At 39.6% G+C, this 18,528-nt stretch overlaps 1 protein-coding gene across 1 annotated transcript; it reads left to right on the forward strand.

The window, feature by feature from the left end:
* The first annotated feature begins 17,238 nt into the window (after positions 1-17,238).
* Positions 17,239-18,030, forward strand: LOC142162219 (uncharacterized). Its single transcript, XM_075218543.1, has one exon. The coding sequence runs from the start codon at positions 17,239-17,241 to the stop codon at positions 18,028-18,030; it is 792 nt and encodes a 263-aa protein (XP_075074644.1).
* The last annotated feature ends 498 nt before the right edge of the window (positions 18,031-18,528 follow it).

Consider the following 18,528-nt stretch of genomic DNA (forward strand, 5'->3'; position numbering starts at 1 on the left):
TTATGAAAAAAAATCTTGACATGTTTTTATTTTTATTTTTATTATTATTTGTTTTTGGCTTTTTAGCAAAAGGGGGGTTGGACCCGATGAGGGTTGCCTACGTATCTCACATCCGGTGAGAATCAAACCCGCGTAGTTCGGGCAAATGAACTACTTTAAAAGAAGAAAGGAAGCATCTTTTGATTGATTTTCTTTTTACAAGAAACACTTCTAAGATATATTTTGGAATTTTCATTTGCTTTTTTTTCTTTATTCTAAAGAAGAAGAAGAAAATGTTTTTCGGAATTTTGCTTTTGATAAAAGAAATGCTTCTCAAAATGTTTTTTTTTGGATTTTGAATTTTCTTTTCAACTTTGAAAAAGAATCAAAATATTTTCGGATTTGTTTTTTTTATATTATATTTTTTTTAAAAAAAAAAATCAATTAGAAAGACTTTCTAAAGGAGTCAATAATGGAAAATATTTTTGGATTATTTGTTTTGAAAATTGGGATTCTAAAAACTTTTGGCAAGACAAATGTTCTTGCAACAGACAAAGATATATATACATTTTTTTGGAAATAAAGAAAACTTTTTGGATTTTATATATATATATATATATATATACTTGCGACAGATAATGAAAGACTCCTTTTATTTTTCTTTTATATATATTTTTTGCATTTTCATAAGCAAATAAATAATAAAAAAGAAACCATTTTTTATTTTTTTAAAATAAGACTCTTTTTCATTTTCTTTTTAATGGCAAGACAAACAATTTTCTTTTCTATTAATGCTTTTTTTTTTAAAAAAGACAAACTAATAAGACATATTTTTTTTATTTTATATTCTCAAAATTACGGTAGAGTTTCGACACTACTTGGACATTTGTTTTTTTTTTCTAAAATAAGTAGTTATATCTCTACACTGCCATTTCCTCGTCTTTTCACGATTTTCTAATTTGTGGAAAATGATGACAACATACAAAATCTTTTGAATTTTCATGCCTTGTTTTTATATGTATTTTTATTTTTTATATTTATTGTTATTTTCAAAAATGTGGCATGGGAGACATAACGATTTCCAAGACTTCTTGGATTCCGCAAATGCTCCCTATGCGCTTTTCCCAACATATGAAGCGTGGGGGACATATGGGAATTCCAAGACTTCTTGGATTCCACAAATGTTCCCCATGTGCTTTCCCAAAAAGCAAGCGTGGGGGACATAGGGAATTCCAAGGCTTCTTGGATTCCACAAATGTTCCCCATGCTTTGATTAAAATAACATCATGCTGAAAATGACCAAATGACCCATACGCCCTTGACTAAATACAACATGTAGCACATAGGATGCCGAAAGATTGTCTATTATTTTCAGGTTGCTTGTCCTAGACGGACCCAACCCCTATGTTGAGTCCCCTAAGTCAAATGCACATGATGCAAATAAACGTTCCTAATAGGGATCCGGCATGTGGCTTTGTTATACTAGGTTCAAAAACCTGGGTCGGTGTTCTAGACAGTGTACTCGAGCGGACAACTCGAGCTGAGGAAGGAGCTCCTTTCCGGGAACCAAAAGGCCAGCCGGCTTAGAAACTTTCCGAGCCTCTTTTATTTAGGGTATGACACTAACAGAATAGGGAGTCTCAACCAGTAAGCACATCCCCGGAGGTAAGAAGAGAAGGGTTTCGACACAGTTTATATATACAGTTCAAGTAATATCAAAGCGGTAAAAGCAGCATTTAGCACATTAGGCTCAAAACATGTAAAAATCAGATAAAGCCAAATATAACAATTTATCTAAGCTCGAATTTTTAACCCTGAACCAGTGGTTCTGGGTTCATATCCCCAGTGGAGTCGCCAGAGCTGTCACACCTCCTTTTTCCGCACCCGAGGGGGCGCAGGGGAGTTTTTTCCAATTAAAGGACAATCGAAACGGGATTGGTTTATTTATTTCAGAGTCGCCACTTGGGAGATTTATGGTGTCCCAAGTCACCAATTTTAATCCCGAATCGAGGAAAAGAATGACTCCATATTACAGTCTGCGTACCAGAAATCCGGATAAGGAATTCTGTTAACCCGGGAGAAGGTGTTAGGCATTCCCGAGTTCCGTGGTTCTAGCACGGTCGCTTAACTGTTATATTCGGCTTGATTATCTGATTTTATACAAGTATGAACTTATGTGCAAATTTTAACTTTTAACCGCTTTTATCATTTACTGTTATTTTTATCAAGAATTGCAACGTTATAAAAATGTATCTCGAACCGCGTTACAATCAATGTACCCGTGGTCGTCGACACACTTTGACTCCGTTGAGATTTGGATTTGGGTCACATCAATGTGCACCCGAGTTTAAGGAAATTAAATTATTAAAGGCGCGCCTAAAGCGACTAGCGTATTTATTTTGGGTAGGACCGTGGAATTTTACTAAACGGTCCATCCCGAAGTCTAAACAATTTTTAAAGCAAATATTTACTGAGGGCCCCGCAATTTGTATTTTATTTGGCGAGGCTCATCTCATTCTTATTTTTTTTAAAATGAATTTGCAACGTCATGGACACGCATCTCGAACCACGTCACAATCAATGTACCCGTGATTAGAAACACATTTCGACTCCGTTGAGAATTGGATTTGGGTCACATAAATGTGCACCCGAGTTTAGGGAGATAACGTTATTAAAGGCGCGCCTAAAGCAACTAGCGCATTATTATTTTTGGGGAGGGCCGTGAAATTTGCTAAATGACCCGTCCCGGAATTTAAGTATTTAATATATACACTTAGAGGGCCCCGCAATTTGTCTCTTTTATTTGGTGAGGCTCGTCTCATTTTACTTATTATTTTTTATTATTATTTATTTTATTTTTTATATTTTTAAAGGGATGCCATTTTTACGCTTTTAACCATACTAAACCTTACAGTTTCTTTACAACTAAAATCTCATAACTTGTTAGAAGTTTAATAAAAGAGTTTTAGCGAATGAGTATTTCGGGATTAGTAATGACATGTACTAATAATAATTTTTTTTGAATGAACTAAGCGAAGTAAAAGACGAACAAATTAACGTCGAACTTGTGTCATAGAACAACTAATCAAACTTAATTACATGACATCAAATAAACAAGAATCACATAACGCAAAATGGGCAAAAATGCATACGATGAAAACATAAGCAGAAAATTATCATACCAATTTCTATATTGCATCTTCGAACATTTAACGTAACATTTCCTTATTTAATACTTGAGGTTTACTAACCTTTGAACCTCAACAAACTCAGAACGACAAACACGATTCCGACGGAACTCGACCCGGACCTCTCTAAACGAAGACAACGATGGAACCTCGGACAGCAACTCGACGTACCGGACCTCGACGAGCCAAAGTCGACCACGACGGAAACAGAAAACTCGGACCAAGTCTGTCAACGACCTGAGATTGTTGGTTGCTGCTGTATATTTTGACGCAGCAACTGGTTCGACAAAATGCAACAAAGGGGTCGTTTGGATGTGAGGAAGGAGGAGGCTATGGAGGGTCGTTTGGCTGGTGGTTTGTTGACGGTGGTATTTGACGACGGGCTGGGCAGTAGGGTCGACGGAACTGGGCAGCAGCGACGTGAGGGAGTAGGTTGAAGCTGCGAGGATGATGAAGCAAGAGGTCGACGAGCAGGTGGGTTTGGACGTGAGGTTGGGTGTTTGATGGTGTTCCGACGTTGATGGATTAGGGTTCCTTGCTAAGTTTCTCTTGGTGAGGAAGAAGCAGCTATGGAGGAGTGGTCATGGTCGACGGAACTGGCGTTGGTTTTGGTTGTTCGTTTGGTGGTTTACTGGAGGTATGGGTGGTATAGATGGAGGCGGGCTGGTTGGGTTTTGATGGAGGGTGATGGGGAAGGTGTTTGGACGGTGTCGAAGGGCAGCGTTGGTGGTGGTGCTCGGACAGTAGGTGGTGATGGCTTGGAGGTGACAGAGTCAAGGTTTGGTTGACGATGGTGGAAGGCGATGATCGGAGCTCCCTTTTTTTGTAGGGTTTTCGTTCATTTTCTTCAGGAAGAAGACGGAGGAACAGTACTCCTCTTCTCCAAAATTCAAAGTCCCCAACAGTCCTTCAAGTCTTTTTTCTTTTTTCCTTTTTTAAGAAGAAACAGGAACAGTGGTCCCCTCTTCAATTTTCAAAAGTCCGTGTTTTGTAATGCTTTGCCCATGAAAATGAGCCCCACGCGTGGTGGGGTTCGAGGCATATGTCCCCCATGCGTGGTGGGGAGCTAGGTCCAAAAATTAGGCCTAAAACCGAGTAGTTTAAACCCGAATATTATTCTTTTGCCGGGACCCGAGAAATAGGAACACGTTGCTTAACTAGTCCTATGTAAGTAAAATAACTACCAAAATAAGACTAGTATTTAAACAAAATTATATCTTTTTAAATATTTTTCAAGATTTTAAAATAGCTACAAAAATATTAATAAAACTATTTTTTTTGTAATTTTCGTAAATATTAAGATAAAATATGAAGTACTATTTTTGTATTTTTTCAAAGTTAAAACGACTATAAAATATTAATAAAACCATTTTTTTGTAATTTTCGTTTTTTTATATAAAGATAAAATATAAAGTAAAAAATAGTTAAAATTTTGCAACGAAATAAAGTAAAAATAGTTAAAATAGCTATACTAGACCCAATTTCACATATTCACACTAAAAATGTGAAAGTTCTCGGGGAGGGTCAAAAATCACGTGCTTACAGCTGCCCTATTTCACGGAGCTTGCATTTCATGCCTGCAGGTGTAGGTAGGCAAGCTGACGGTCCTCCTTCTTAGGATCCCTGATCAGCGAGAGTTGGCGTGCTCCATTTGATCCGGAGCTGCTTTTGATATTGGTACGATACATTTGTATATATATATATATATATATATGGGTATTACGTGGCTCAGTACCATCTTTGTACAATTATATTTCTATTAGAGGTCTGTAGACAGTATGTCTAGTTGGATAGTATGTGGCCTTTTTGGCTTCCAGTTTTGAGATGTATAGTTGTCTATAGCAGCCTTGTCGGCTCACCCTACGTATGTTGTACCTATATTTATGCATGCCTTTTTTGGGCAGATTTCCTTCACGTACATTATTCTCGTAACTCATCAGATGTTATACAGGTTTATATCTTAGACGCATGCTTAGGGGTGTTTGACAGGTAGGAATCAAGTACCCATCACGGCCCATCGATTTGGGTCATGACAACTGAAATCCAACACGTGCGACGGATCACCGTGATACCTCCGGAGCATCGAAACATGAAATACCAGATGAAGTTATGCCAAGCTGGGAGGTAAGGCGAGATCATAAGCAACCTCCCCAACACGCCTCAATATCTCAAAAGTCCCAATAATCGGACTCAACTTCCCTTTCCTCCCAAATCTCATAACGCCCTTCATAGATGAAATCCGAACCAAGACCCGCTCTCCAACCATGTAGGAAACATCACGAACCTTCCAGTCCGCATAACTCTTCTATCTGGAATGGGCTGTGTCGAGTCTATCTTGAATCACCTTAACCTTCTCCAAAGCATACTGAACCAAGTCTGTGCCAATAATCTAGCCCCACCCGGCTCAAACCAACCCACTAGAGATCTACACCGCCTACCATATAAAGCCTCATACGGTACAATCTAAATGCTGGACTGATAACTATTGTTGTAGGCAAACTCTTCCAATGGCAAGAACTGATCCCAAGACCCTCTAAACTCAATCACACACGCACGGAGCATATCCTCAAGATTCTAAATAGTGGACTCGGACTGTCCGTCTATCTGAGGGTGAAATGTTATACTCAACTCCACCTGAGTACCCAACTCATATTGTACGTCCCTCCAGAACCGTGATGTGAACTGAGTACATCTATCTGAAATGATTGAAACCGGAATACCATACAGACGAACAATCCCCCAAATATAAATCTCTGCCAGTCGCTCCGAAGAATAGATAGTACACTTAGGAATTAAATGCGCGGACTTGGTCAGCCGATCCACAATCACCCAAATGGAATTGAACTTCCTCAAAGTCCGTGGGAGTCCATCTACAAAGTCCATGGTGATCATCTCCCACTTCCAATCTGGAATCTCTATCTGCTGATGCAACCCACCCGGTCTTTGGTGCTCATACTTCACCTGCTGACAATTGAGACACCGAGCTACAAACCCCACTATATCTTTCTTCATCCACCTTCACCAATAGTGTTGTCTCAAATCTTGGTACATCTTCGCGGCACCCAAATGGATGGAATACCGCAAACTGTGGGCCTCCTCTAGAATCAACTCTCGAAGCCCATCAACATTGGGTACACAAACTCAACCCTGCATCCTCAATACCCCATCATCACCAATGGTCACATCACTGGCATCACCATGCAAAACCTTGTCCTTGAGGACAAATAATTGTGGGTCATCAAACTGATGCTCCCGGATACGATCAAACAAGGAAGACCGAGAGACCACACAATCTAGAACCCGACTGGGCTCCAAAAGATTTAATCTCACAAACTGGCTAGCTAAGGCCTGAACATCCATCGCCATGGACCTCTCTGCTGCTGGTAAATAAGCTAAGCTCCCCAAACTCTCCGCCCGGCGGCTCAAAGCATCAACCACTATATTGGCTTTGCCCGGGTGATAAAAAATAGTGATATCATAGTATTTCAGTAGCTCTAACCATCTCCTCTGACACAAATTAAGGTCCTTCTGCTTGAACAGATGCTGCAAACTCCAGTGATCACTATAAATCTCACAAGTCACACCGTACAAATAATGGCACCAGATCTTCAAGGCATGAACAATAGCAGCTAACTCGAGATCATGGATAGGATAATTCTTCTCATGTACCTTCAATTGTCTGGACGCGTAGACAATCGCCCTACCGTCCTGCATCAACACCGCTCCAAGGCCAATCCTTAAGGCATCACAATAGACAGTATAAGACCCCGAACCTGTAGGCCATATCAAAACTGGTGCTGTAGTCAAAGTTGTCTTGAGCTTCTAAAAGCTCACCTCACACTCTTCCGTCCACTAAAATGGAGCACCCTTCTAGGTCAGCCTGGTCATAGGTGCTGCAATAGATGAAAACCCCTCAACACATCGATGGTAGTAACCCGCCAAGCCAAGAAAACCGCGGATCTCTATAGCTGAGAATGGTTTGGACCAACTCTGAACTGCTTCCACTTTCTTTGGATCCACCTTTATCTCCTCACTAGATACCACGTGACCCAAGAATGCCACGGAATCCAACCAAACTCATATTTCGAGAACTTTGCATATAACTTCTTTTCTTTGAAAGTCTGGAGCATTGTCCTCAGGTGCTGCTCATGATCTTCCCAACTCCGGGAGTATACCAAAATATCATCAATAAAGACAATGACGAACGAGTCAAGATATGGTCAGAACACACTGTATATCAAATGCATGAAGGCTACTGGGCATTGGTTAGCCCTAATGACATAACAATGAACTTGTAATGACCATACCGAGTCCTGAAAGTAGTCTTCGGGATATCTGGCTCCCGAATCTTCAACTGGTGGTAACCTGAACGCAAGTCAATCTTAGAAAACACTTGTGCACCCTATAGCTGGTCAAAAAAAATCATCAATACGAGGCAAATGATAACGGTTCTTCACTGTAACTTTGTTCAACTGGTGATAATCAATGCATATACGCTTAGAACCATCCTTTTTGTTCACAAATAAGACAGGAGCACCCCTACAGTTTATTCAGTCCCAGTACTACGAGATTTCTCTGATGTGTTTCCAAGTGATCTTCCGGGCATACCGCTCGATAAAGACATTGATCTATTGCGGGGCACTCAACCCATTATATTCCTCTGTATAGTATAGCTCCTCCTGAGTTGAAGGAATTGAAGGATCGGTTATAGGAATTGCTTGATAAGAGTTTTATTCAGCCTCGGAATGGAACTCCATTGGTTCCGTTAGCTCCGTTGGGTGATTTCGGGCTTAGGGGCATATTCGGATTATGTTTTGGAGGTCCATAGCTTAATTAAGCTTGAAATGCTGAAAGTTAAAATTTGAAGTTTTTGGTTCGATAGTGAGATTTTGATATCGGGGTTGGAATGAAATTGCGGAATTTGGATTAGCTTCGTAGTGTTGAATGTGATGTGTGTGCAAAATTTCAGGTCATTCGGATGAGGTTTGATAAACTTTTTGATCGAAAGCGTAATTCGAGATTTTTTGAAGTTCTTAGGCTTGAATCTGATGTTAATTAGTTGATTCGATGTTGTTTGAGGTGTTTTAAAGATTTGTATAAGTTGGATAGTGGTATATGACTTGTTCGTGCTTTTGGTTGAGGTCTCGGGGGCTTCGGGTTGGTTTCGGATGGTTAACGGGAAATTTTGAGTTGGGTTTGGCAGTTGGAGTTTTTCTATTGCTGTTATAATCGCACCTGTGGCCAGGGGGTCACAGGTGCGGAGAAGGAGGCTTTAGTGAAAACCGCAGAAATGGTTCCCTTGACTGCAGAAGCGGTAGCGCAGAAGCGGAAATTTGGACCGCAGATGCGTTATCGCTGGCCAGAACATATAAATAGATGCATTCACGAATTTGAGTTATTTTTCATCTCTTTTTAAACGAGAAGAAGCTTTCGGGAGCATTTTCAAGGGAGGATTTTAGAGGGATTCAAAGCTCGTTATTATGGTGATTTTATCATTCCAAGCATGAAATTTGAAGGAAAATCAGTGGTAAATTGGGGGTTAGGGCTTGATTAATTGGAGAGCTTTAAGTGGTGATTTGAGGGACCATTTGAAGTTCGATTTTGGTACTTTTGGTATGAATGAACTCGTGAGAGTGTGAGGATTTTGAATTTTTAAATTTTACCCAATTCTGAGACGTGGGTCCGGAGGCGTTTTGGTCATTTTTCCTAATTTTGCATATTAGATTAGAATTAATTAGTGGAATCAGTTACTTGAAGTTTATTTACATTATGCAATTGATTTGAATAGATTTGGGTCATTTGGAGTTGAGTACTCGTGGCAAGAGCGTGGTTTCAGGTTGATTTGAGCCGGTTTGAGGTAAGTGGCTTGCCTAACCTTGTGTGGGGGAACTCTCCATAGAATTTTGTATTGTTGATATTTGAAATGTCTTGTACGTGAGGTGACGAGTACACACTTGTGATAATTGTTGAAAATCCTGTTTTCATTAAGTAACTAAAATTGTGTTTCCTTTCCTGTTTATACTACTTGCAATTTAAGCCTGCTGTTAGCTTAGGGAAGCATGTCTAATTGACTTAATTGCTTATTTTCTCAACTGCCTTATTTGGATTATGTGCATCATGCTAGGTTAGAAAACCTGTTTTACCTTGGTGTGAAATTTGAATTGAATTGAGTATTCTTCCTGTTGCTGCTGTGTGTTTACTTTGGAACTACAGTACGGTATCCGGGGAGATACATCTGTATGTTTACTTTAAGACTACGTATTTGTATTCCAGGAGACCCCCCTATACTTTTATATTGGAACTACGAGACTGCACCCGGTAGATTCCCCCAGTACTGGGTATTAACATTTGGGACTACAGATCGGGATTCCGGTAGATCCCCGCGCACTATGAGTTTAACTACGGGATGGTATCCCGGTAGATCCACTGGATATTTATATTTGGGACTACAAAACGGTATCTTGGGAGATCCCCGGTTCGTATCCCTATGCTGAGCTATATTCTTTCTATGATTAATTCTGTCTATGTAATAGTTGTTGTTATTCTTATTATCCTGCATTATTTCATACCGTTAGCATTTAATTATATTTTCGTATTCTATACTGGTTTATCTCAGCTGTCAGTTATAATCAGTAGGGCCCTGACCTTCCTCGTCATAACTCGACCGAGGTTAGGCTTGACACTTACTGAGTACCGTTGTGGTGTACTCATGCCCTTTCTGTGCATGTTTTTCATGTGTAGATCCAGGTACTTCGACTCAGCCCTACTACCCTTGAGGTGAGGTGATTCTCCAGAGACCTCGACGTATATCTGCTGCGTCCGCAGACCGAGGAGTGCCTTTCCATTCTCTCTTATAGTATTTGCCCTTTTGTATTTACTTTTATTTAGACATTCCGGAGTTAGACACTTGTAGTTATTCAACAACTTGTGATTTCTTGAGATTCCAGATTTTGGGATTTTTTTTAGTTTTGAGAGTTATATTGTATATGTCGTGCGACATCTTTAAACCTTCACTATGTTTATTTCGCAAGTTTTTATTTGTTTTATCTGTTGTTTTTCCCTGTTTTCCACAATTGTTAGGCTTACCTAGTCATAGAGACTAGGTGCTATCACGATAGTTCATAGAGAGCGAACTGGGGTTGTGACAAGATTCTTTCCAGGAAATCACTAAATTCTTATGCCAAAGGTACAACGGTAAAGCCATGTGACTATTGTTTATTTGGTATGCAACATATAGTCTCATTTTAGACATCGTCCAAAAGAAAATTGAATATACTTGATTCAATATATTTTGATGTTTATTTGATTCGGTATATTTTGATATTTGTGGTCCAATGGAAATTGAGTCGATGGGCGGTAACACATATTTTGTTATTTTTATTGATGAAGCTTCACAAAAATTGTGTGTTCATATTTTGAAAACCAAAGATCAGGTGTTTCAAGCTTTCCAGAAGTTTCATGCTCTGGTGGAAAGGGAGACAAGAGAAAAGGTAAAGCGTCTCCGAAGGGAAAATGGAGGTGAGAACACTTCAAGGGAATTTGAAGAGTACAGTTTGATACATGGGATCAGACATGAAAAGAAAGTTCCTGGACCCCCACAACACAATGGTGTAGCTGAGAGAATGAACCGCACTATTGTTGAGAAGGTGAGAAGCATTCTATAACGACCCGTCTGGTTGTTTTGCTTTTTAGAACCCTGTCACCTTAAATAAAACTTCTCACGCTTGCTTTAACTAATTTATGACCTGTGGAGATGGTTTGTTCGGAATTTGGAAGAGTTTGGGTTGATATATGCTCATTTGATTCCTTAGGATTTTCTTAAAATGCTAAGTTTGACTTTGGTCAACATTTTGAGCAAACAGACCCGACGCAAGATGTAACATCCTTCCCCCCTTAGAAACATTCGTCCTCGGATGTTTAACCTTCTGGGATCTATATAACCTTGACAGAGCCGCCCTTGGTAACAATACTACAACTAATTCTTCCTGTAGAAACTTAAGGTTATGACGTCTGAGTCGGATCCTTCTATTGAGGAGGAAATAAATAGGAATACCTAGACTTCATGTCTTCCTCGGCCTCCTAAGTCACTTCTTCCACATTGTTGTTTCTTCAAAGTACTTTCACCGAAGCTACGTCTTTAGTTCTCGATCTCCGAATTTGTCCGTCTAATATAGCAATGGGAGTTTCTTCATATGATAGCTGCTGTATGACATGAACTTCGTCAACTAACACAATTCTAGAAGGATCTCCGATACATTTACGGAGCATAGACACATGAAAGACTAGATGTACAAACTCCAAGTCCAAAGGCAAGTCTAATTCATATACTACCTGGCTTACTTTGCGTATGCTCTTTTATGGTCCCATGTACCGAGGGATAAGTTTTCCTTTCTTTCCAAACCTCATAACACCTTTCATCGGTGATACCTTTTTGGAATACCCAATCGTCCACCTGAAACTCCAAGTCTTGTCGTCGATTATCCGCATAAGTCTTCTGACAGTCTTCAGCTGCCAATAGACTTTCCTGTATAAGCTTAATTTTCTCGATTTCCTATTGTACCAATTCTGGTCCTACAAACGTAGTTTCCCAACATCGAACCACCCTATAGGTGACATGCACTTTCGTCCGTAAAGGGCTTCGTATGGAGCCATCTGAATACTAAAATGGTAAGTATTATTAGGCGGCAGTTGATCATCCCAGCTACCTTTGAAGTCTATCACACAAGCTCGTAACATATCCTCCAGTGTTTGAATAGTACACTAAGCCTGCCCGTCTGTATGGGGATGAAATGCTGTACTAAGACTTACTTGAGTCCCCAATCCCTTTTTGGAAGGACCTCCAGAAGTTAGTTGTAAATTGAGCTCCTCTATCCGAGATAGTAGATACAGGGACACCATGCAGTTGTACTATTTTCTTAATATAAAACCTTGCATAATCCTCTGAGGAATATGTAGTCCTAACGGGCAGAAAATGGACTGACTTTGTAAGCCTATAAACAATCACCCATATCGAATCGAACTTACGCTGGGTACAAGGTAAGCCTAAGATAAAATCCATATTGATTACTTCCCATTTCCAAGTCGGAATCTCCATAGCCTACAATAATCCCCCGGGTTTTTGATGCTCAATCTTATCCTACTGACGTAGGACGCTGAGCAACGAACTCCACTATATCCTTTTTCATTCCATCCCACCAATAAACACCCCTGATATCATGATACATCTTTATCGCTCCTAGATGGATAGAATGATGAGAATAGTGAGTTTCTCACATAACCTGCTGACGCAGCTCCGCAACATTATGACACATACTCGTTCTTGACATCTAAGGACCCCATCTTCTGTAATCTCAAACGGTGTCTTATCTTTCTGAGGGGTGGTATCCCTATAATGAACTAACATAGGATCCTCGTACTGGCATTCCATTACTTTAGTTACTAAGGAGGATGTTGCCGTATCCTGAATAGTAATTCTAATATCGCCTAAGTCTTGTAACCGAACTCTAAGACTAGCTAGCTGGTGAACCTCATGGGCTATTCTCCCCCTTTTTCTAGCTATAAATATGACAGGCTACCCATAGATCTACGGTTGAGGGCGTCAGCTACTGCGTTCGCTTTCCCCGGATGGCATGAAATATCAACGTCATAATCTTTAAGTAACTACAACCATCTTTTTTGACGTACATTCAATTCTTTTCTTCTTCTTGAAGATTTACTGAAGGCTCTTATGATTTGCATAGATACCAACATGACTGCCATACAAGTAGTGCCTCCACATCTTTAGTGCATGAATCACTAAGGCTAACTCTAAATCGTAGGTCAGGTAGTTCTTCTCATGCTTACTTAGTTGTCCAGAAGCATAAGCTATAACCTTACTAAGCTACATCAGCACGCGATCCAATCCAACGCTTGAAGAATCACAACAAATAACATAATCATCGGTCCTTTCTGGGAGCAGTAGAACCGGTGCTAAAGTTAACCTGTCCTTTAACGCCCGGAAACTCCGTTCGCAAGGATTGGTCCATTGAAACTTAGTTCCCTTCTGGGTTAACTTACATGGGTATCCTAATTTTTTTATAATTCAGGAAATTCCCCTCTTCGAAGGCCCAAACTTCATCCTTTATCCATCACAATTACGCCCTTATCCCACCATTAGGGTAGTATTTCACCTATTCTAAATGTTACTAGTCTTAGACTCCTTTAAGTTCTTTCACGCTATACTGAGTCTTCTGTAACTTAGAGAAATCATCAGCTTTCTTATGAACTTATTCCCAAGGACTTATCCATTCTCGTTACCTTTTTTCACTCATCTTTTCTTATCCATCCTCCTATCTTCCTAAAACCTTGTCGTTCTACCATACTTTAGCTTGCGACCTACACATATCTATTTATACTTATTCACAACCTTTCTTCAACTTGCTTGCACCATAGATTTCCTTATGTTATTCCAGTACATCAAGCGAGATACCACATACCACTTTGGTCAATGGTGCTTAGAAAAGAAGAAAATTTCATTACAAGTTTTTTGTAATAACCTTCCAAATGGAGAAGCTACGAACCTTCTTCGGTGTTGTGGGTCTAGTCAAAGTCTTCACTGCTTCAATCTCATGTGTATCAACCCGGATATCTTCACCCAAAATAATATGCCCAAGGAAAGCTACAGAGTTCAACCAGAATTCACATTTAGAGAATTCTGCATACAACTTCCCTTTTTGTAGAACTCTGGGTACAATACACAAGTGACCTGCATGCTCAGCCTCTGAACGAGAATAAACCAATATATCATCGATAAATACAATTACGAATAGATCTAAAAAAAAGCCTGAACACATAATAGGGGAAGTTAATTTCCGGTTGCTATGTTGTGAATAGTAACGCCATCACTATCCACGACTCATAACTCCGGCGTCTGGCAAGGTAACATTACAAGATTGGTATCAAAAGAGCCTCATTCTCATTGTGAATAATCTCCTTTAGGTTTTATCCTAAATTCTATAGCCATACGCAACAGATCTTAAATTTATTTTCCAAAGTACTGTAGCATCCAGTTTTTCTTCACCAAACTTCAACATTACTATTTTGTAGTGTGAAGTTGTTCTCTCTATGGAGTGTTGAAGAAATACATGGATGCATAGTTTAGCTCTTGATTCACAGTTGGGTTCGAATGTCACTGTAGTGTAAAAGAATCTTGGCTGCTCTGGGAGAAGAAACACGAACAGCTACATAGAAGTCGTTCCTGGCCTCTAAGGCCGCGACCAGCCTCCTCCAATGGCTGGTCAGCCCCCCCAAGCATCCCCCTCCATCCCTAACAACACCACAACAATACCCAAGCCTTTAGATTATTCAAACATTCTGAAACCAGCCACGATCAATGCACCAGTTAAAGGAAACACGTCAAAATAATGTTCTGGCGATACAATTTCATTTCATCGACCAGTGTTCTTTCAAGGACAGCCTATGGTGAAGTTCACTGAATCTGAGGTGGATCGAATGAACGAGATCGAAGGTTTGCAATATGCAGTAGTGTGCAAATTTTCGTATGGATGTCCTGAGCTTAATGAACTACGTCGAATTGTCCCGATTCAATGTGGAATTAAATGCGAGTGTAATATTGGATACCTTCGTGATAGGAATGTGTTAATACGATTGACGTTATGGCAAGATTTTATTGATTTCTCATCGAAGAATGTGTATTATGTGAAAGATAAGGCTGGCCATGAATACCAATTGCGAACTTTGATATATGATGCTAAATTCAAAGCCGGGGAGGAAACACCTAAGATGATGGCGTGGATTTCGTTTCCAAATTTGCTACCAACATATTTTGTGAAAAAATGTCTGTTTTCATTGGCATCTACTATAGGAAAGCCACTGCATCTTGACTTGGCTACTATTAACAAGACAAGGCCAAGTTGTGCATGAGTGAAGGTTTTAGTTGATTTAATAGCTGAGCTTCCTAAAAAGGTGCGTATGATATTGTTAACTGAGTGGGTTACGATTAGATATGATTACCTACCAAAATACTGTAAAGAGTGCAAGTTGCAAGGGCATGATATGATGGAATGTTGGAGAATTCATCCTGAGTTAATGGAAAGTAACACTGTCCAGCATCAAGAAATTAGAGGGACTGTGGGTCAAGGCAACATGGAATCTACAAAACAAGCTGCTCCATTGATGATCCTTAGTAGTGGTAAGGTGGTTGAAAATGTTTGCCCTCAATGGAAGGAAGTTCGAGATAATAAGGGACAAAATAAAGGTAAACAAGCTGAAGGTAATTGTGCAGATGGGAAAGAAATTGCTCTTGTTGATAATGATGCTGCAAAACAGGTACAAACAGCTAATGGTGGTATTGGTCAGTTACAGTTTAATAAAGAATTAGTTCCAGTCAGGAATACTAGTCATGTGCAAACTTCGAATCAATTTGCAATCCTTGAGGGTGATGACAGTGGTGATATGCAGAACAATCAACTTGCAATAGTAGAAGAAGTCCAGGAAATAATTCAAGTAGATAAGGGTTCTTCAAGTAAGAGTGGGAAATACTTGAATCAAGCAACAGCTAAGTCGAACCATGGAGGTAAGGGTACAGTCCATAACCAAGTGATGAGAAGTCCTAGAAATAGTCCTCGGAATTTTGGGAGACTAAATGCAGCAGCAACGGTGTTTGATCCTACTAAAACGGGAATGAGAGATACAAAAGAAGGAGTTAGCTCTAATCCTTCAAGGAATATGAACAAAGAACCTACAACTCAATGGGTGAATAGAACCTTCCCATTCCCCAATGTTACTACAAATCAGTCATGCCAAGAAATCCCCTCTCAATCTTTAGATACAAGTGTTATACCAGAACAAGAAAATTTAAAGGATCGTGTCAACCTTATTGGAGGTAGGCTGTGGTGTCAGCAATATGAAGAAGAATCAGATGAAGGAGAATTTCTTGAAGGACATGAGGATGTGGAAGAGGTACAGGTAGAAGATCCAGATGTGGAGGAACAAAGTTTTAATGGCAAGAGGGATAGAAATGAAGTAAAAGGAGCAGATGATGGCACCAATGATAAGGGTGCAACTGATCAACCCCCTTAACTTGATCACCACCATAACAATCCAAATCCACTCTCAATACCTAACCATGACTCTAGCCCTGTGGAGATGCAAGACCCTATAGCTCAACCCAAGGATCTAGGAGATACAAGAGATCCAGGTGATAACAGTGCAGCAGTACAACAACAACAATATGAAGGAATTCAAAAGGGTGTGGAATTAGATATGCAGCAGAATACAGGACATGATGCACAAGGCGATGGATCAGTAGCTTCCACACAGATGTAGGAGACTATAAGTTGTCCTAACCCAAAGGTTCCAACTGAAACAATGAAGAAGAAGAATAGTCTCAAGAGTCTGTTTCCTAAACCTACCAAGAATCAGTTGATTAGTCAGGAAAATAATGAAAAAGAGGAGCAAATGTAGGGGGCCAAAGGGAGAGATGGATGCAGAATCTACTACTCAGAAGTTTATAAATGTAGCCAGACAAGGTGACATCTCTCCGAGACAGATGGAGATTGGGAAATCAGCTGGTAGAGGGAAGAAAAAACAAGCAAGGGATACTACTACAGTGCAATTTCCAGGAGTTCAAACAAGAAGAACCTTATCCAAATCAATTAATTGACGATGAATGCTCTGATTTGGAATATTAGGTCATTTAACACTATGCAAGCCTTTGAAAGGGTTATTACAATAGATAGACAATTCCATTTTGATTTTATTGCTCTGATGGAACCTAAGCAACACATCAGGACCGTGGATCAATATAGGAGAAGGCTTGGTTTTGAGCAAGTTGTGGTTAATGTATCCAACAAGATATGGGTTTTCAAAGATCAAAAATTTGATTTTGACATTCTTGTCAACATGGGGCAACAGATCACTTTGAAAATGACTGACACTGATGATCATAAGGAATTTATCATTACGATGGTTTATGTTAAATGCGATGCAATTGAAAGAATTGAGCTTTGGGATACTTTGTACTCTTTAGCCAGTGATATGACTTTGCCATAGCTCGTTGGTGGAGACTTTAATGATATGCGATGAAGAAGAAAAATTTGGAGGACTTCCAGTTCATTTCAATGAGATAGATGACTTTAGGCATTGTATTAATACGTGCAATTTGTTTGATCTTGGATTCAAGGGAAACATCTACACTTGGTGGAATGGGAGAGCTGAGGAGGACTGCATTTTTAAAAGATTAGATAGGTGTTTGGGAAATATGGAACTGCAGCAATTCTGGCCAGGTTTGGAGATTAATCACTTATCTAATATTGGCTCAGATCACAGCCCTATGCACCTTAGTTATAACCCCAATGCTGGTCCAATCAAGAAAGCTTTTAAATTTTTAAATTTCTGGATCAAACACGACACATTCCTAGATGTTGTTAAGGAGAGCTGGCATGCAGACTTTCAGGCGAGTCCTTTTATAATGTTCAATCACAAGTTGAAAAAAATGAAGAAGGCTCTATCTTTATGGAGTAAGGCAACCTTTGGTGATATATTTCAAAATCTAGCCAGTTTGGAGGAAGTAGTTAAGGTGCATGAAACTCAATTCGAACTGAATCCAACAATTCAAAATCGTGAAAGGCTCCAAAGAGTTCAAGCTGATCTGATTCGTGTGTGGGCTATAGAAGAAGATTTCTGGAAGAAAAAAGCAGGTATGACTTGGTTTAAAGATGGTGATAGAAATACTAAGCATTTTCACGCTCATGTGAATGGTAAAAGAAGGAAACTGCAGCTCAAAAGGATACAAGACAGGAATGGGATTTGGCTGGAAGATTCTGAAAGTATAGCCAATGATGTTGTGCATCTTTTCCAATAGCAAGACAGTATTCCTACTGACATTTCAATACTGGATCATGTACCCTCAATGATGACAGAGGAACAGAACAATGATCTCACAAGGCAGCCTACACGAGAAGAAGTGAAGAGGGCAGTATTTGGATTGAATGGAGACAATGCAGGTGGACCGGATGACTTCAATGGCAATTTTTTCCATGCTTGTTGGGAAATCATTTGGGAAGATATAGTACAGATGGTGAAGGCTTTTTTCAATGGACATGAACTTCCTAAATTTGTGACTCACACAAATTTAGTCTTGTTACCAAAGAAGAAGGATGTGCAAACTTTCTCAGATCTAAGGCCAATTAGCTTGAGCAATTTCACAAATAAAATCATATCGAGGGTCATTCATGAAAGGTTAGTGGATATACTTCCTAATATTATCTCAGATGAGCAACCAGGCTTTGTGAAGGGAAGGAATATTGTTGAAAATGTTTTACTTACTCAGGAAATAATAACTGACATCAGCTTAAGAACA

The sequence above is a fragment of the Nicotiana tabacum genome, chromosome 7, assembly GCF_000715075.1.
Source record: "Nicotiana tabacum cultivar K326 chromosome 7, ASM71507v2, whole genome shotgun sequence".
NCBI lineage: Eukaryota > Viridiplantae > Streptophyta > Magnoliopsida > Solanales > Solanaceae > Nicotiana > Nicotiana tabacum.